This window comes from Stegodyphus dumicola, chromosome 2, assembly GCF_044657685.1.
Source record: "Stegodyphus dumicola isolate Sdum_Otavi_A_Nest chromosome 2, ASM4465768v1".
NCBI lineage: Eukaryota > Metazoa > Arthropoda > Arachnida > Araneae > Eresidae > Stegodyphus > Stegodyphus dumicola.
The window spans coordinates 175,773,709-175,795,479 of record NC_140769.1 but is presented as its reverse complement, the minus strand read 5'-3'; the positions used below and the strand labels follow the sequence as shown (position 1 = coordinate 175,795,479).

The 21,771-nt window shown below is 30.5% G+C and overlaps 1 protein-coding gene across 1 annotated transcript in view; it reads right to left on the bottom strand.

Moving 5' to 3' along the window:
• Nucleotides 1-1,029: 1,029 nt before the first annotated feature.
• The window catches only part of CycE (cyclin E), a 38,255-nt gene continuing 17,513 nt past the window's right edge, over nt 1,030-21,771 (bottom strand). The window contains exons 4-10 of the mRNA XM_085811462.1: nt 19,525-19,884; nt 11,454-11,600; nt 11,258-11,353; nt 9,049-9,186; nt 7,982-8,093; nt 3,956-4,113; nt 1,030-3,147 (exon numbers count right to left, since the gene is read on the bottom strand). Of these exons, the coding sequence (XP_085667588.1) occupies nt 3,031-3,147; nt 3,956-4,113; nt 7,982-8,093; nt 9,049-9,186; nt 11,258-11,353; nt 11,454-11,600; nt 19,525-19,884 (1,128 nt within the window). The 3' untranslated portion in view covers nt 1,030-3,030. The remainder of the gene's footprint in view (nt 3,148-3,955; nt 4,114-7,981; nt 8,094-9,048; nt 9,187-11,257; nt 11,354-11,453; nt 11,601-19,524; nt 19,885-21,771) is intronic.

The window sequence follows — 21,771 nt, the reverse complement described above, 5'->3', positions numbered from 1 at the left end:
ATTGTTGAAAGAACTTTATTTAAATCATCTTTATTACCTTCAAACAGGGTAAAAGTATCGTCTACGTAGCGGAACCATGCCGGGAAGTTTAAAGTTTCAAACAATTTTGATTCATAATAATGCATGTAGATATCAGCCAGGATGGGACTGAGGGGGCTTCCCATGGCTAATCCCTCAGTTTGCTTGTAATATTTATTTTGGAAAACAAAATGTGTTTGTTTCAAACAGAGTTGAGTGAGAGAAATTAGCTCATCAATTTCGATGCAAGAGAAATGAAATTCGCGAAGTCTGGTTTCTAGACATCTTAATGCACCCTCCACTGGGACATTGGTGAATAATGATTTTACATCAAAAGAAACCATGAGTAAATTACTAGGAGAAATGTTTTTAACCTTTTTTACAAACTCTATTGAATTTTTTATGGTGTAAATGTTATTGTCTAATAGAGTGGAAAATCTAGAAACTAAATATTTAGCTAATGGATATGAGGCAGTACTCAGTTTTAACATGGAAACAAAGTATACTTTACATAAACATACTAGACACCAAGATAAACATAGTACAATAAAAGTCCACAAATTAAGCACTCCTTTCACTGACGTTTCTCCTATACAATAGCACTACCAGCATTTTATATGGAAAGACTCAGTAGTTTCATATTTTTTTACCATTTTTATTATTCCTACCCATCTGTTATAATTTGCATTTATACATACTTTGCTTCCTTTATAGTTATTTAAAGAATTGTGACTTTCCATTTTATTCTTCAGAATTGTTTCAATTTGGTTTTCTTTTTTGAGGTATTAGGAAAGATCCAACAGGCAAATAACTATTAATTCTATAATGCAGACTAATGCATAACATTTTATTCCTCCAAAATTTAATATAATTTGATCACTTTCAATTTTTTAATTATTTTTCTCATTCCTTTATTATAATATCTCTGTATTATTCTTAAATTTTAATTGAACCCTATAACAAGATACATCTAAAAATACTAAATATGGTTATAAACATGTAAACCACAGATCAGCTTTTTAAGTAATTTTATTAATAACTCATTGTTTCAAAATACAATCAAAATGTACAATAATTACATTCATCAGAAGTACAATTAAATTCAAATATATAAGACAACACACTCCCTTTTAGACATTTTCATACAAATAACAGGAACATAATAAATATACAAACAGAAAATATACAAAAGCAGATATACATGCTGTCAACAAGTACTAATCTGATTAAAAATGCAGCATGTAAATTTGCAGGAATGAAGACAATAAAATGTTATTGAACTAATGAAAATTGGCACATAAAGCAATAAATAGGTAGTTACTACAATAAATGAATTATACATATGGAAGAAACAAAACTTTCAATATTTTTCTAAATTTAATATATTATATCTTGGACTCTCCTATAAATTGGTTTTAAAGAACTAGCAATTCTGTTTAGAGTACAGAAACAAAATATGCTAAGAACTTATGTATTGATAAAATCTGCATTAGCAGTTTTAAATTATTAAAAGAGTTTGTAGAAATTAACTCTCTAATTGGTATGCTAACAAAATTGCTTCTATAACAGCCTCCAAGAGAAATGTACACTAATGCATGAAAGCACATTCTGCAATATAAAATCAAAACTCAATCATTTAATGAATCCAAATCATGAAAATCAAATTCCATTTTACAGATGTCACACAAATTTGACAGTTTTTTAATAATTAAAAAAGTAGTTTTGTTAGTAACCAGAAAACTGGGCAAAGGTATAAAATTTACTAAATTAAATTAAAGCCAGTTTAGTAAAGGAAACCGATGGATATTTAAGAATAAAATTGTTACTTTTATTAACTATGAAATCAAAACAATAAAATACTAATTTGTTTCTCAAATTTCAGGTATAAACCTTCCACCAGAATAACTGCTGAAACAGTTTTTGTTTAAAATGCATGTTGTCTTGAGCAAAATTTAAAACATTTTAGAAACCAAAACAAATGAAAGAATTAAGACATAATAAGTAATTTATTTCTAAATTACCATTTTTAGCATCCTAATTATAAACACTCAAGAGAAGAAAATCTTTAATTTCCTTTTGAATCTTGCTGATCACCATAAAAATATAACAATTTGTTTTATAAAAAAACACTTTTTAGAAAAGAAATTATACAATGGTGTAAGAAATATCAATTTTGAGAACATTATTGAGAAAAGTTCTATAATACCTCTGAAAAAGAATTTCTGAAGTTTGTCAACTGAGAAAAATATAATAATGGAGACAGACTTTTGCCATCTTTACATAAATAAATACTTCAAATAAATAATTTAATCATGCTAATTGAATTAGAAGTCACTAACTTTACATATTTTATATGCCTATACATAAAAACAATCTTAATTCCCAAATTAGCATTATGCTGAAGTTTACAATTTATAATATGCTTTACAAACTTGTATTTATTTAAAAACCAAACTGCAGTTTTCTTATCAAAATTTATTATTTATTGCAGTATATTTATGACAGTTTGAGAATATATAGTAGTTAAAATAATAATATTAAAAACAAATGTTTATACAATGCTTCTTTTTAAAAATATAAGCATATAAAAAATTGCAACATTATTTGTTAAAAGGTCTCAAGCACATTTCTAGTTTCTCATAAAAATAATTAGAATAAAAGCATTAATAAACATCACTCCAGTCTATGAAAATTTCATAACAAATGTAAATTGGTAACTATCCCCCTTCCCATTGCAACATTAAATTTTAACTTAAAACAAAATATTGTTAATAATGGCTGATGGAAATTTTAAAACATGCCCAAAATGTATATCTCAGGTGAATATAGATACTAAAAATTAAAAAAATGGAGGGAAACGATGTACTACACACAAACATAAAAAAAGCTTATGGATGACTTCATTAAAAATTTTGCACTTTCCCATATGATGCAACATAATGAGACTAGAAAACTTGGAAAAGAAAATGCACACTTCTTTTTATGAAGCTATTAGATTCATTATTTATTTGACTAATTTTCTATGTTCATGCTATTCATCTTCTTATTGCTTAATGGTGGAGTTAACTGTCTAATTGCCAAGCTAGGACTTTCTTGGGCAGCTTCAATTTGTTTTTCATGCACTCGTTCCTAAGTGAACACAGAAATTACAACTTAAAATATATCAACAGTTTAAAGGTACAATATTTAAAAAAAATATGCACTAAAAAATATACACAGTTCATGAAACTGTTCCTGCATAACATACAAGGTGCAGCACAAATGTTACACACTGAAAATAAATATAATAAATACTTATAAAAATTTCATATTCAAAATATTAGAAAAGAGTTAGTATTTAAAATACTCGTCGTAATGTGCATGATTAACCAGTATGTGAGAAGTGTTCTGTTTGTTCACTTTGCATATAACTCTTCCAAGACAAACTCTACATTTTTGTAATGATTTTTAAGAAATAAATCATCGGATTGTTAATAATGAGATTCTCCAAAAGAAAGTCACGATCAGCCAATTCGTGATGGCTATTTGCAATCATACTGCATTTCTGATCTGCACATAAACCTAAAGGGCCACTCAGACTGGCGTTTATTTGAGACAGAGTCACTTCCATGTGTCGACTAGCTCCATTACACCTGAAGTTCAGGTTTTTCAAAACTGTGAAGCTATGTTGGCAATGTTAAGTCAGATAAACCTAAAATGTATGCTTTATATAAACAGTTTGCACATGTATACTTCACTTCAATACTAATCTCCACCTGCTTCATCAATAAATTCAGATAACTTATAGCACAAATATTTTCTGATTTATTTCCTATCTGTGTAAAACCTGCCTGAACAAGTATTTATTATTTTCACTTTAAATAACAAATCTGCAGGAAAAGGAAACAGTTTTATGAATGAGAGTAATGAATTAAACCAATAAGTAAAGAATTCTTACCAGAAGTGTTAAGCCAGCACTATGTGTTTGAATATTATACCAGTCATCAGAAGATACATCACTAAATATTCTCAGATCAACACCACCAGTTTCTTGGGCAACTTCAACAAATGGTTTCAACCAAGTGACACAAGGTAATAATTCCTCCCAAGAGAGTCCTATGAGAAAATATTTCCTTCAGATAATGATGTTTAAACAAAAATTTCTCTTTTATCAGGTGATACAATTTCATAATTAAAACTCATTCTTAATTTATTTTACTACATAAATTAACTTACATCCTTAAAGATTCAGTGCGAAGAAAGAAATCATTTAGAATTAAAAATATAATTCTATAAGAGAATTTTCTGGTTTAAAATCCTTTCAAAATACCACAAGATAACATACTCTAAAAGAATTGCAATTATGCCAGTAAACTTATGATATATTTACAGCATATAATTTAAAATGAACGTTTACGATTCTTTTGATAATTCTCTGAGCAAGAGTAGAATATTTTGAGAATGACCTTAAGTTAAGTACTTGAGAGAAATAATTTTGTGCAGTTTAAAACAAACAGAAATTAGTTTAGTATAAAAATTAAAACAGGTAGAGATGAAAAATGCAGTTTATTTTTGAGCAAGTCAACATCATTGTTCTTACGATAAGAGCAACAGAAGTTATAGTGTTTCATACGGAAGTTCAAATGTTAGGTTAAAAGTAGAAAAGTGTGAGCTTAGAACAGGTTTTTCCAAGTAGTGCCTCACTTTAGCACATGTTACGCTTCGCTGGCATCCGCTACACAGTATTGGTGATTTATCACGAGACAAAATGTTGTTCTGCTAGATTTTGTCACACAGAAGAAGTTAACTCTGAATTATTAGTTTAGCTATGTTTCATTTAACCTGACTTCTAAAAAAGGTATTTTTTTATGCTTGGAATGTTCGAAGCATTATTTATTTCAACAAAAGCTACAGGCACATATACATAAATAATAAAATAAACATGGATCAGCTCTTTGAAGAAGTAATAATTTCAAAAGATTTTTGGTCAGCTAATTATGAATTACAGAAAAATAAAAGTTGCCAAAAAAAGGGGGATACATCCTTTCAGTCACTTCAAAGAAAAATACATTTTAATTGCCCCAGTCCTGTTCAAATGACAAAATACATTTTCAGCATGCCAGGCACACCGGCATCAGTTGAAAGAGTATTGCCACTAAGGAGCATCATATGGTTTGAACAAAGAGGTAGAATGGCTAAATCAATTACAAAAATTTTACTAAGCTGCAAAATTAAAAGTGAACTAAATTACAGTGGATTTTTTTATGCTATTAAAAATAACAAAGAAGTTTTATAAGAAAATTCACACTAGTGATAAATATGAATCACACTAATGATAAAACTGCTCTATTTAGCTTTTTCAATCCTAGCAGGTTTTATACTCTATTATGAGTATTTTCTCAAAATTGCCCCAATTTGAACAAAAGATATGTCAAGCCTACTCAGAGTTCTTAGAGATCAGCGAAGAATTAATGGTACAAAGAGTATGCCTTATGGGTTACTAGTAGGTAAGATAATGTATTCAAGAATAAGGAAAAAAAAAAAATCTGGACCAAAAAAGGAACAAAGTCTGATTCTGTAAAATGCCAAGGAACAGAGCAACTTTTATGATAATAGTAAATGTGAGACAAAATATACATATAAAAAATAAGAAAATAAATGTAAAATAAGGTAAAGTTAATTGATTATGGCAAAGCACTCAAGAGTTATTTCTCTATGTTTAAGAGGATCTATGTATGAAGAATATGAAGGAGGTTTTGACGATGATATATACCTTTGCGGAAAGTAAGAATTCAAATAAATTTAAAACCAACCTTTTATGATGACAGTAAACATGGCATAAAATATCAAACATAAATACATTACGACATAAATGTACAATAACATTACGTTAATTGACTAGTGTAGGTTACAGAAACCTACAGCACTAATTTAAAGCAATTCTAAAACATAAATATGAGTAAAAAAAGAACAATCTATTTTTGCATATACTTTTCAAGTCCTGAGTAAATGAATTCTTGCATATCTGGGCTTAATTGAAAAACAAATCAGTAATTCTTAATCCAAACAGTACTAAATATTTATCTTTCGGTCTATAAATACTGTTTATTTATTTACTTTTTGAATATAAAAACAAAATTCTGTTAAATTTCTTGTTGTCAACACAGCACACACATTCCTCAGCAGTTGATACTGGCTGAAGTTTGTAATCATTGCCAAGTGATAAAAGCTACTTTGCTTGGTAAAGAAAAAAAAAAAAAAAAAATTCTACCAAGCATGCATGCATGCATGTATGAAACATAAACTGTGCTAAAGGTGAGATGCTACTGTTTTTCCATGTTTTTGATAGAAATGGAATGGAATTAACAAGATGGTTGTGCAAAAAGATTTCTGAAGCTTCTATGAAATACAAATCGAAAAGTGAATAAGTGCGAGCAACGATTTTGGCTACAGAAAACAAAACTGTTCAATTCATTTTTGCAGAATATAATTTTTTTTTTAAACTAAAAAGTCGTTTCAGATTAATGACCTTTACATTTCTTATGCTATCTTTTTATAATGGGATAAGTAAATTTACAACATTTCAAATTTATATATATATATATATATCAGTCAATCAATTAAATTAATAATGGAAATTGAAAAGCTATATATAGATATGAAAGAATAAAATGAACTAGCCGATATACAAGATACATCTCACTCGAACTACTTTCTCAAAAATCATACATGCAACTTATCACACCCATGTTAGGTTGCAGGTGTGTGTGTATATATATATATATATATGGCTTCCTTCGGAATAATATCCGACTTTTTCTATCTTCACAGTTTTTACCATTCTTTCCCACATCTTTCATAATAAACTTAAGCATCCTTCAAGCATCAGTTCCAACGAACATCATTTTTGGTTAAAAGATTCACAGTTGCAGCCAAGGAGTTTATGCAAATTAGGATTAAAACTAAATAATAGTTTAAATTGTGTAATATTCTTACTCTTGTTTTGTATGCATTGCCAGTTTTTATAATAATCATTTTGTAAATACATCTTTTTTGATCAAGTTGTAGAATTACCTTCATATTTAAAATATTACTTTAAATCTAAATTATATATTAGTTTTCATGATCAAAACAAAACTTTACTTTCAAACATACGAAGCAGATGAAATGCAGTTATATCCAAATTATTGCAGAGATTAATTTCCCCAAAACTGGACAGTCAGTCAATCTTCTTCCGACAAATCAACAATAATCTACCTACTTTTTTATGTAATGTACTGTTCTACTATATTTTTCATGAATGCACTATCTTTTTTCCTTTTTTATTTCATTTTAAAATGTACTTTTTTTTTGATGGATACCAATACAAATTTTAAACTTCTAAGTTTATTAAAAGTTTCTAATAGTTTTATCACAGTCATCTTAAATATTCAACATTTCCAATAGCTTGACAGTTCTTTAGGAGATACTCAGAAAATTAATAATTCTATATATATAATAAAACTTTCCATATACCATCTACAAGGAACATTATACCACCATTTATTTTGAATATATTTATAAATTAATATATATAGAGTATATATATGATGAAATAAAATAAATTTCATCATATATATACGATGAAATTTTCTTCTAGGAAATGTGAAGGAAAATTTAAATAGTCAATGTGGAACCAAAAATAGAAATTTTAATTAATTACATTGGAATTGGTAATTTAAAAATGCAAAATGAATAAAAAGTAAACGTAAACAATCAAAATTGCTGCTGATTCCATGGAAGGACCCCGATCTTTCAAGGGGAATTGGAATCCCTCTATACAATCATCAACAATTCATAATGATTGTGTTTTGTCTTTTCACATTCCTGAACATGGCAAAATTGAAGCACATCCAAAACTGAAACCCCCTTAAAAAAAAAAAAAAAAAAAAAAAAAAAAAAAAAAAGAGAGAGAGAGAGAGAGAGAGAAAAGAGGGGGACATACCAGATACATGCATAGCAGTTTCTTTAGATAAAAAGTGAGCTACAGCTGATGCAGCAAGAACACTGTATGGGTACCTAAGGCACTCGATATCTAAAATGCATAAATCTAGAACCTAGGAAAAAATAAAATATACACCATTAAACAATAACTTTAATAATTACATTTTTTTGCTAAAAGAATAACACAGCACACTATAAAACATTTTATATGTTCCTAACTGGATGAACCATTAAAACCAATCGATTTTATGTATAAATTTAAAACGCAGAATAAAAATTTTGAGAGGATAATGATTTTCAACGTAAAGTCTAATCATTTAATAGATTCTGGAATTTATTTTTATCTACAACCACTATGATGAAAATTTTATTTCTCTACCAACCCTGGATGGGGTTATTTGGCTGAATGTTAATGATAATATAAATGAATACACTACTTAAAGAAAAATCTCACCCTGCTTCCACCCCAAACCATTATCTTTAAAAATTGTGCACAGAAAGGTTTAAATTCACTTTTAAAAATTTTTACAATTTTTGAAATACATGATTAATTTCCATACTAGTGGAAAAGACAGTAGCCTTAGTTTTTGTAAATAATAATGCAAAAATATAAAATTCATGGTTTTATTTGTAGGCAAATTCTGCACATTTCATAATAAGGTAACTAAAGGGTTGTAGAAACCAAAATTTATACACACATAATTTCATACAATAGGTTATCATAGAATTCACAATAAAATATCAATGCTTAATTTAATTAACACCATCATAGTGCATAGTAATGTAACTATTGGCCACCTAAAAAAAAAAAAAAAAAAAAAAAAAAAAAAAAACTAAATTGATTCAGATGCAAGACTGAAATCAAAGTTTACAATCTTTGTGCAAGAATGGACTTTTAAACACTTATGGACGACAAATTCCAAATTTTGATGAGTTTAAAAAATTTTTTGCTTGTTTTGAACATATAACTTTATAACAATCATTTAACTGATATCTTGACTGTTTTGCATGTATCTATAATTAAATCTACATGTAAAGTATTTTATCAAATAGTTTAGATAAACTTACTTGACTTATTTGAATAAACATATTGCGAGGAAATTTCTTTGGACCAATTAAATTTTCACTGTCTTCAATATATGCAAGCTGCAGGAATGCATTCAACCATGTGTTGATAGTAACTGTGGAAAGATCCCATTTCAAAGCCTAAAAAAGTATTATTTAGAAAAAATGTCTAATTAAAAAAAATTTTTTTTTGCACAATTTCTGAATTAAAGGACATAATTAAGAAATACAATCAAATTTAATCATGATTTAGTTGTTAAATTTAGAAACATCTATGTAATTTAGGTTATTAATTTTCAATTAAAACACACAATCAAATTAATAAACTCAACAGCCATAACTACTTAACTATTGAAGAGCTCATAAACCTTGCAAGAAAAGTATCCATATATGTTTTAATAAATTTGTGCAAGGATAAACACTATGGTATAACACAAATTGATAGGTAAGAAAAATTTCAAGTTTAAATCTTCCACATTAAAAAATTAAGTTACTTCAGTTAAGTTTTTTCCCTCTCCCTCACTCTTTCTTGCAGGTTAAGTTTTTCTACACAAAAAATGTACCGTTTTATGTTTTATAATAGGCATATGCATGTGATATGTTTTATATCACATATATAGATTTGCCAACCTTGAAATAGGAAAAAACGGGAGGAATCCTGGTATTATATATTTAATATATATTACACATATATAAAAGTTGAAAAAAATTATGTAAATAGGACTCGAAACAATATCCTGTGCAATTGCTGCCAAGACCGACTTAAAATAGTTATTTATATAAGTTAAATTATAACTAAACAGACAAAAAATTAAATTAAAAGCTGAAATATTATTAAATTATTAAAAAATAATTAAGTAAATTTAATGCATTCTATGAAATTAACTTGCAAATTGGAAAAGCAATTAAGTAAATATATAAAAAATACAATTTGGAAAATGCTGTTTCATCACTGTCAGATTCAAATGTTTTCAACAGGTCAAAGAATCCGCACAGTGATACTACTGCTTTTTCTGGCAATATCTGTCATGTTTCTGTTTACTTCCAATTAGCTGAGGCACCTAAACTATTTAAATTATTTGTATCTCTGAATACACTGCACAGCAACACTATTTTAAGAGAATTTTGAACTGACTTAAAATAATTTTGTGATAAATGAATTGGGTTATTCAACTACTTACAATATGTTTCTGATGTAAAACACATTAATATTTATTAGATATTTTAAATTTTATGTCCTTTGGCTAATTTCATTTTGTAATTTTCTTATACTTTTATACTGAGAAAATCCTGAGTAGGGAAGGAAAGCTTTAATTTACTAAAGTACGTTTAAACATGACTAAAATAAAATTAAATAATTGATGTATATACTGTAGTGTGTAAAAACTTAACAATACACCATATATTGGTGTAAAACAAAATTCAATACAAATATCTTGCACATAGGTTGAATCTTCATATAAAGATCTACAAATATCTACAGTAGATTAATAAGAAAAATTAAGCTGAAAATCACTAGAGATAGGAACATGAAATTTGCACAATTTAAGATTAATTAACTTAATAAAATTTCTTGCTAAAAATATTTTATATATATAAAGCTAAAAATTAAAAACTGGCAGAGTTAGCAGTTACAACACATATAAAGTATTAAATAAACATACAAGGAAAAGAGGTGTTTGAAAAGGCAAACAGTCTTTTTATCCCTTAAATTATCATTATGCACTCTTAGTTATAAAATTACTCAAAATAAGCTGGAGAATTATTATGAAAACATTTTCAACATTGAGGACCAAAATGTTCTGTAAATACAAAATTTAACTTTTAGTATGGTAGCTGCTGCGCAAAAAATTTGGCAAATAATTTATTGCTTGTTAATAAATTAAATGAATAAAGATTCATAATTTTTCATGCAAAATTCAATGACATCATGATTGATATTTTTTTGAAGACAGCTACAAAGTTAATAACTAACATTGTTGATCATAAAAATGTTTTGCATTAGTTATCTAAGGTTTAAGGAAAACATCAGTGACTACCTAATTTCAGTCAAAATATGTATGTACATAGAAATAATTTTTACATATAAAAGAATACATGAAGCTAGTATATTTTTATTTTACAATGCATGAGGATCTCTCATTAAATTTCTAAATGGAATCCCCGATTATGTATAAAATTACAACAAATAATATAAGGACATATAACCTACCATGATTAAGACCACTTCTTGTGCAAGGATATCACTGTCTGAACAAGCATTATCTGTGACAAATGAATATTGATCAAGTCTTGGAGGATAAATTTCCTACAAAGGTTAAATTCAATTATTTTAGTGACACACAGAAATATCATAAGAATACAGACATAATATAATAATTCGAGAATGTAATACAAATAGTACAAACCTCCATTTTTGCTGCAACAAAGAGAGCAGTTACTCCTAATAATTGCAGACAACTTTTAGGTACGTTTGATTTCAACATTAGGAAACGATCTATATAATCTTGAGCCAGGTAGTATGTTTCTCGGTGTAACTTGTAAACTTGACATACCTAATAAATAAGCAGCGTTAGAATTATCACAGTCACAGTAATTTTTATTGTCTGATAATTTAAAATATCATTATGTCCAAAATGAAATGGTTAGTGCATAAATGAGAAGTTACACAATTATTTTAAAGCCTTTGTACTGTGTCTCAGTAAATTTGCAAGTTTGAGAACATGATTGTAACAAGGTTGATGAATAAATAGATGCTTCCGTGAAAGAAGCCATCACTGCCAAAAGTGATAAACTTGATTGCTAAATTTGTAATGTTCAACGTATTAAGCCACCAAAATAATTGATGTATATTAAAAATAATTTAATAGGTATTATAAGCAAAATATTTTTTTAAATATTACTGAAGAATGTGAAATATTTTATTTTTTCCTGATAGCTCTTGAGATATGATGCAGTAATTAAATACACACGTATGTTAAGAGAACTTAATATACAAATTAATTAACTCTGTAAATAATGGCAAATAAAAGTTTTGATAAAAACATTCAGAGTAAATATGAAATGATACATAGTAAGAACTAGTGTCAGAACCGGTGAGGTAGAATTTTTGGAATTTAGTGACACACCGAGCAACAAAATCTAGAAATGGTAAAACGTTTAGAATTTAGGAAAGGCACTGGAAGCAGAATTAAGGAGAGCACTAAGCACAATTTAGGACGTCACTAGGTGGAAGAATTTAGGATCCACAGAGAGTGCATCAGGTGGGAAATGCCTAGTACCAGCCCTATGCTATGATTCATTGAGACAATCTTTTAAATTGTCAGTTTTCAATTTCTTTATTAATAGAAAAAATTTTTACAAATGCCTGCCCATGCGAAAAGATTAGAAACATTTCTGATATTTTTCATACTTGTGTCTAGTGAAAAGTTGAGAAAATAAAGGCAAGGTAAACATGTTAAGAAAAAGACTTAGTATCAGAAGTACAACATTCAAACATTATGTTTTCATTGTCCTTCCAAAAATTCTCCAAAATGTATGAAATTCATCACAAACGTTCTGTAAAATAAATCCATTATGTGCTAATATAATGAAGACATTTTTCATTTTGTCACATTTTTCTGGATCCTTCTAAGAATTGTGGGTCCATAAATCTTGCCTTCAAATTATTCTAAACTTTCTAAGTTGCAATGTTTAAAATCCTAAAGAAAAATTAGCCCTACCAATTTTAGAACAGGCAAAAAAAAAAAAAAAAAAAAAAAAAAAAAAAAAAAAAAACTAGAAATATTTTGGGGAAAAAAAAATCAGTTGGGAAAAAGTGTAAAATTAATTTTATAGAGAAAACTGATGCATTTTCTGACAATTCTGAAACAATTACAGGGAGAAAATTCTTACTATGGAAAAAAAAAAAAAAAAAAAAAAAAAAAAAAAAATTTTCAATTAATTACATAGCTATTTTGCTTTTGCTATGAATTGTTTTTTAAACCATGCCTTATGGCATTTATTATATTGTTTATTTTTCAGATTCAAAATCCTTTATAATAAGGTACTAAAATGGAAAGTAATGTCACTTTATAATACGATAGCAAAAAAATAAAAATGTTTTATTTTAATGTTGTTCCTTAAATATAATTTCAATATATATCATTATTTTAGTTATTTTTCAGTGTTATAATGTTTAAAAAAAAATCTTCGAAAAATTCCTAGATCTCCGAATTAAAAATTTTCTACAGAATCTGACCTTAAAATTTCCAAAATGAAGTAGCCAAATTTAGAGCCGTTTAATAAAAGAATTTGCATCCCTAAAACCGGAAAGTTGTTTAAGAACTCTTCATTAGAGAAAATGAAATAATTTTGAAATGCTTATGTTTGAATCCTTGCTCAGAAACTCCAGTAACCCACCCTTTGTATTAGAAATAGGAACAAATTATAAATCCCTTCAAAAGATAATATTTGTCAGTGAATCGTCAAAAATATTGCTCCAAAATGATAATTCACATTCAAAATAGCAGTCATAAAAACAAGACAGAAATTTCACATGATTAAAATTAAGGACCTTCAGCATATTTTGGCCGAAATTAAGGACTTTTAAGGACCAAAAATCGATTAAAAATATCTTAAGGACCGTACGAACCATGTATTTTGAATCTAAGGTTTTCAGTTTATAATGATATCTTAATAAGTTAAGAAAACCTTAAATACAGATTTTTGACCCCATTTGAAAAAAGCACCATTTTCACATTTTCATTGGAAAGCAAATTACTAACTGTAGGAACTATAAGATATGTTTTAACTTTTGGCAGAATTTGACTTCCCCTTTCTCCCATAAATATCAATAAAAAAAAAAAGGATCAATGTATCCCAAGTGTAGCTATGTCATTCAATTAATAAGTTATTCAGTACAATAATAAACATTTTAAGTTTGATTAATATAAAAATGCTGACTTTGTAGTATGCACTAATAGAAGAAAACAATATTAATGTGTACAGTAGAGTTGTGTTTTTTTGGCATTTCTACTCTTCATTAAAAAAAAAAAATACATCCAACAATAGTCAATCCACACTATTGTTGGATGTATATTGTTACGAATTTAGTATTTAAAAAGCTAATGTTAGTTCAATTATAAATTAAATGGTTTTATTTCTCGCACAGTGCAGCGCGTGACGAATATTAAAAGAAAGCTAAGCCGGAAAATTGAAAATACAAGAGCGCGTGCATTAAATAAATAAATATCTCTTTTTGATTTCGAGAAAGTACTGGAAAATTCTAGCGCGTGATTTTAAAATCTTATAAAAGGAGGAAAACATCTCAGTTTGCAGGAGTTGCTTAGTTTGTTGTTCCTTAGAAAACTGCTCTTGTTGATTGTAGCGAATTCGCGGATTAGCGTTCTTTAGCTGTTTTGAATTACATTCTATTGGATATTTGAGTAGTTAAAAGATAACTACTGTGAGATATTGTAATTCTGCATGATAATTTGAGAAAATTTAAGCATTTTTGTTGTGATAATAATAAATTTTTGTTCATTTTTCATCGGACTTGTGCATTCATTTCATAACGAACCCGTACGCACGCAACAATTTTTGGTGTCAGAAGTGGGATTTGAATGCCAATAACAAGAGCGATGGAAGAACAATTCAGGCAAATGATGACTGCATTTGCTGCTTTCCAAGAAAAGATGGAAGGAGCCGTCAACTCCGTTAAGGAAGATATAAAAGCTGTACAAGAAAAGATGGAAGCTGGCCAAACATCTTTTAAAGAAGAAATTAAAGAGGAAATGAAATTGGGCCAGGAATCCGTTAAGGAAGAAATGAAATTGGGCCAGGAATCCGTTAAGGAAGAAATGAAATTGGGCCAAGAATCCGTTAAGGACAAAATGAAAGCCGTTCAAGCTGGTCAAGAAGAAATGAAAAGAGAAATTACTTGCATAATAGAAAATAAATTTGAAGCTATGGAAGGCAGAATTGACGCAGTTGAAAATAAAGTTGAACATATTGAAGAAAAAGTTTCTTCCGTAACGGATCAGTTCAGAAGAAAGAGTTTCTTCGGTGAAAGAAGAAATAGAAGAAAGAGTTTCTTCTGTAAAAGAACATATAGAAGGGAGAGTTTCTGCTGTGGAGGAACGAATTGAAGGAAGAGTTTGTGCCGTCCAACACCAAATCGAACAACAAATTGATGAGAGAGTTTCTGCAGTTGCCAAAGAAATGGATACTTTAAAGAAATTCATACCGTCGGCAGGGAGCAGGAGTGATGATTTTAAATTCTTACCAATGCCTGCTCGTCCACCTCTGAAGCTATCCACATATGATGGGAAGACCTCCTGGCAGGTGTATAAGACACAATTTTCTATCGTGGCGGATGCGAATGGATGGGATTCCCAAGCTAAGGCCTGTCATCTCGCCGCTTCTCTAAGAGCCGACGCAGCGGATATCCTTCAGACTCTTCCCGAAAACAAAAGGTTAGATTTCGAAGCTCTGTCCGGCGCCTTGGAGTTGCGCTTTGGGGAGAAGTGTTTAAAAGACTACAGCAGGCTCCAATTAAAATCTCGTCAACAGAAGCCTACCAAAACACTTCAGGAGCTCGCCGCGGATGTTGAAAGGCTGTCCCATCTCGCCTTTTCGGAATGCCCGACAGAAACAAAGGAAATCCTGTCCTTGCAATACATTATCGACGGCATCCGAGATACTGAAATACAGAAAGCTCTACGAATGGCAGATGTAAAGGACATAAAAAGCGCTCTGTTGTACGCCATGAAGTTCGAGGCAGCCCAGCAAGCAACTAGTAGAGATCACTACCCAGTTAGAGCTGTGCGAGTCCATGAGCCAGTGGATCAACTGATGGCTCGTTTAGATGATTTAGCCAGACAAGTCGAAGATTTGATACGGAGTAGGAGCGAGAAGAAAGTGGCTCTAAGGTGTTGGAGATGTGGTAGTGAAGGTCACCTAAGACGGAATTGCAGAACACCCCAGGGTACGGAATATAAAGCAGATGATTTTACCAGACAAGTCAGTGGCTTGAGACGGAACAGAAGTGAAAAGAAACTAATTCTAAAATGCTGGAACTGCGGAGTTGAAGGCCACATACGAAGAAACTGCAGAACAGCCCGAGGTACGGAAAATAAGACCATTTCCCAGCAACAACGCAGTAAACAAATTAGTGACCATATCGAGGAACGGAGGTTGCCAGATAGTGAAAAACCTTGTTTTAAAGCTCTTAAAATTTATACAGTGAGTGGCAACAATAACGGACTGTCCATCAATGGGAATATCGATGCAGTTCCTTGCAGTATGATCATTGACACAGGAGCTAATGTTACCATCATTAGGAAAGATTTAGCTGAACACGCCATCCTGTGTTACCCTTCAGACTGCGTCTGGTGACAAGATCGACATAACTGGGAAGTTAAACGTAAACATCACGTTTGGAAGTGCCGCCTACCATCACACGGCATATGTGGCGGATATTACAGATCCATGCATACTCGGATTGGACTTTTTAAGGAAATACAATTTTTCCTTAGACTTGAAAAACAACAAACTGCTTTCAGGATCTAAAGACATGACTATCCATCCTAAGAAGGGATCCTCACCTGGAAATGCCGACGCTTTGTCCGAAAGAACCAGCTCGAGAAACAGCCGAAATCATGCTAGGGTCGAAAAGAAACACCAGACTACCAGCTATTCTCCATCTCAGATGCTCTTCGGTCGAGACCTTCGTCTGCCTTGTGACCGCCTGTTTCATCGCCGTACGGATGCGCCTTCATCGCCTGAGGAACACATCCAAAATGTCCAGGCCTGGTTTGAGGGGATGCACCGTTCTGCACGAAAGCGAGTCAACTTGGCGACGGAGAAAGTGAAGACCAGATACGACACGCGAGCTACTAGACATAGATCCAACAAAGGAAACAAGGTGTGGTTGTGGAACCCGATTCAACGAAAAGGACTGAGTCCTAAATTACAGTCACCTTCGGATGATCCGTATACAGTGCTGAACAGACTAAATGACTTCGGGTTCGGATTCATAAGTCTTCGAATTCTAAACCTAAAGTCGTTCATTACGACAGGTTAGCTCATTACTATGGCCATAGTACATATGTAAATAATTGTAAATAGTATCAGACCATGGTCCTTTTTGTTTTTAAATATGTATTTGATTTGTTTTGTATTTAGTATTTGATAGTATTTGATTTGTTTAAGTTAGTTATTGCATTTATTGTTCACGTTGTTTGATATTGTAATGTAATGTTTATGCCTCAGTTGCATTTATCCCACAGTTGTAAGTTTAGCTTCCTGTCCAGGGATTGTACTGCCCGGGATGTGCAGTCCTTGGGAAGGGGGCAGTGTTACGAATTTAGTATTTAAAAAGCTAATGTTAGTTCAATTATAAATTAAATGGTTTTATTTCTCGCGCAGTGCAGCGCGTGACGAATATTAAAAGAAAGCTAAGCCGGAAAATTGAAAATACAAGAGTGCGTGCATTAAATAAATAAATATCTCTTTTTGATTTCGAGAAAGTACTGGAAAATTCTAGCGCGTGATTTTAAAATCTTATAAAAGGAGGAAAACATCTCAGTTTGTAGGAGTTGCTTAGTTTGTTGTTCCTTAGAAAACTGCTCTTGTTGATTGTAGCGAATTCGCGGATTAGCGTTCTTTAGCTGTTTTGAATTATGTTCTATTGGATATTTGAGTAGTTAAAAGATAACTACTGTGAGATATTGTAATTCTGCACGATAATTTGAGAAAATTTAAGCATTTTTGTTGTGATAATAATAAATTTTTGTTCATTTTTCATCGGACTTGTGCATTCATTTCATAACGAACCCGTACGCACGCAACAATATTTTCAATGAAGAGTAGAAACAGGTGAATTTAGTTATAGGAATAGGTGAATTTACATGCTTTACATTATTTACTGTACAAAATGTAACATCAAACATACAGCTTTTTGGATATTTTCTAATTAACCACATCCTCACTGAAAAGCCAGGAAGAAGTACTGATGAAGGGACACATAATGTCGCCAAAGCAAATTCGTGTAGCATATGTCCACAACACACGTGGATTTCAATTTTTGAAATTCAAAAGTCATTTTCCTGGTTAGTATCTTGGGGGAAGTCCACAGTGACTACATCTGTTTCAATCATAATGAATTGTAACAGAGCTTGAAATTTTCCTTATGTTGGAGTGCAGATTAAAGTTTTAAATTGTTCTTGGGTGATCATAATCATGGCCAGTAAGCAGTGCCAAGTTTATGGAAGGGATTTTTTTTAACAAAAACAGATCGCGGTGTGGGAAGAATATTTTTCTCCAAAGTCAGCAAGAAGTATGCGACTTTTGGGTGGGGGCTGGGTATAACCAGAAAGCACTTAGTTCTGTTATTTTATAAAGTGTTTCTTCTTATTATTCAAGAATAATACAATATCTATGAGTCATAAAGATAGCCTAGAAATTTTCTTGCTAATTCACAAAATTTACAGTTAGTTGCAACTTTTTTAGAAGGGGAAATAACAAGTACAGGCAAACATAAGAATTTCCCCTCTGCAAAATTTCACAATAGAGATAATACTTGTATACTCTGGCAAGCAATACTCTAACAATCATTCTATCCCCATAACTTCCTGTGTGATTCTTTACAAGATATTTAACTGTTCCCATCAGGACCCATATGACAAAATCTAGAGCTCTACACCAAGCATCCTTTCACAGAACTTTAGTACTCACTTTCCCTGCTTTCATGAGAGAAAAAAAAAAGTTATGAGACATATAGGATTATTTAGGGGCCTTCTAAAACTTGCAGTCCTTGCCAGGACATCAGGCCTAGGCAGTTCTGTTCCCAGCGACCATTCGTGATACCTTTTATACCACAACAGTTAATAGGTAGTATCTATTTAGTGATCATAATTTATGTACTGAAACTCATCCGAAGAATCCAAGTAGAATCTCAATGGTATATTAGTAAAACTGGCATCACTTTTCAAAGATAACTGAAAATCTGCAGCTGAGATTTCAAACTCAAGTTGTCAATTTATCTTCACTATACATTAGAAGTATTGTGCTGATAAGCTTCAGGTCAGGGTTGTAGTTTTATAAATAACTTGCTAACTTCGTCACTAACTACTGCATGTGGCATACAAAACTTGCCAGAAATCTTGTGGATGAAATAAGTCAATTTGCAAACAGCTGAAATCATGCACTTACTTCGAAAGCAATGAATAGTAGATTGGCTAAGTGCTTAAATTCTTTTTACTGGATCATGATATGTTATAAAATATATAGGAGATATTACTTACATTATTAGGAGATATTACTTACATTCTAGTGAGTATCTGATCATTGGTAACAATACAAGTTAAATGAAAGATTTATTTTCTTATTAGAAATTAAGAGTTTATCTAATTTTGTATAAAAAAAATTAAATAAAAATTAATAATATACGCAGAGAGAAACAAAAAAAGCTTTACAGTTCGTTAATTTAAAGCATACCTCAGTTAGCCAATCTAGAACAATTGCCCTCATATTTGGTGTTATTTCAGGATGATTCAGGAGAATCTTGGGGTTTTTACGGTAAATTGTGTCTTTAAGAACCATAGATTGCCACAGGTCAGTTTGCTCAGCCCACGAGACTTCTGGTAATGGTGATTTATGTCTACATGTCAATGAAAATGGCTTCATACGGCCAGCAAGTCCCCGAAACTCACTGAATGTAGAAGGAATAAGAGGATAATCTGCATTTTCCTGATCATCAGCTGAGTCTGTCTCTGTATATGGCGATGATTCACAACTGCTCAATATTACAGAGCATTCTGAACGTGCAGGGGATGACATATCAGATTGTGATGAAATCTGAAAATATTTATGAAAGGAGTTAATTAAATTAGTTAAACACAGGATTGACTAAACTTCTAAAATATATATGTAATTTACATATAGATTAATAGATATGTTTTAAAGCAAATATTTTATCTATAACAAAGTGTTGCAACTCAACATTATAATATACAAACATATCTTTTTTAGAATGATTTTGAAAATTATTACAATAAACTATGACATAACACAGAATAACCTTCCCAAGAGGACCCCCCTTGGTTCAAGACATGGGAATATTCATGGAGGGGGAAAAAATAATTCATCGAAAATTTTTATGCAAATCTTTATTAGACAGATAGAAGGAAAAGTTTTCAAATGAAAATTTAATTTTATGACTAATAGCAGCATGTGTTAATTTTATGACTGAGTATCTACTCAGCATACATCTCAAACCGAAACATTCACCTATTTTATATCCCTGATGCCGACCAGGTGAGTCATTATTTATTATATTTTGCTTTCATCACCGCATCTTTATCAATACATGACAGCTTCAATAATAACTCATGCAGTGATGTCTAAACTATTTTATATTAGTAATTGAATAACAAGAGTATGGCAACCTTTTATGCTAACATTACACTTGGTGATGATTATAGATTTTTAAATGTTCTAAAGAAATGTTGACGAGGAAAAATTCAACAAAAACTTCCTTTCATATGCTAAAAATACATTTTGTTAATGAAACTCATAGACCAAAAGATTACATTTAGTGCTATTTTAATTAAGAATAACTGATATGTTATTCACCATAAACCCAGAAACGGCGGCAGAATTTTGGGAAGACGAAAGTTTTGGAATTTGGGGAAGCAGCGAGAGGCAAAATTAAGGGATGAGATGATTTTTTTTTTTTTTTATGATTTAGACAAAGCAATGGGATCCAAAGTTTAGGCGAAGTGAAAATTTAGAACTTGGGAACGCGTTTTGTAGCAGAATTTAGGACCCATAGAGACTGCACCAAGCAGTATCGAGCGCTGGCCCTAGAAAAAGCCTTAAGTATATGTTGGAGTTTATTTATTTAGGACTCAGATTAGTTTTAAGCATGTGCAAGAAATAAATGTAGGTATAATAAATAACTAATACAATTCAGTACGCAATAGGAGCAAGGCAAAATTTAGCGAAACAACTTGTCTTTCGTCGCCAAGCTTGTGATTCACAACCAATAATGTATAATGGACGCTATTAAGCTAGGCTAAAATTATCTTTACTGATTCTAAGGCATTTCGGTTAATGTAGCAGACTGCGTTGCTCCCTTATCTTAAAATTTGATCCAGCTTATTATTTTTTTGCAGACTGTTATTATTATGGCAATTTTATAAAAACTAAGCTTGAGTTTTCGATTATGTCGAAAAGAGTTTCCAATTCTGGAGCTGCCAAAGGATCTACAAAGTGAAACCATGTTTCGATGTCCATTAAACAAAAAGTGGAATTGCTGCAAAAAATGGATAAAGGCATATCCGTCTCAAAATTATGCAAGGAATATGGCATTGGAAAGTCAACTGTATATGAGACAAGAAAAAAGAACCTTTTGAATTTTTTGTGGAAGCAACTTAAACAACTTCCACTGAAAGAAATGTTTGATAAAGTAAACAAATAAATATTAACCTTTTTTTTGGTAAATTTTGATACCCTTTAGATCATAATTGTTCTTTATTTCATAAATTACGATTAGATATTTTTATTGTATAATTTCTGCATGTCATCTTACCAGATTTAAATTGATGATCTAATATATGGAAAAATTCCAAATACGGAATCGCTGAAGTCCCGACGAGTCCGGATTTCGGACTTTGTACTGTATTCACTAAAGAAAACTTGATGTTATTGAATGTGAAGTGGACACATTTTTGCAGATATGCA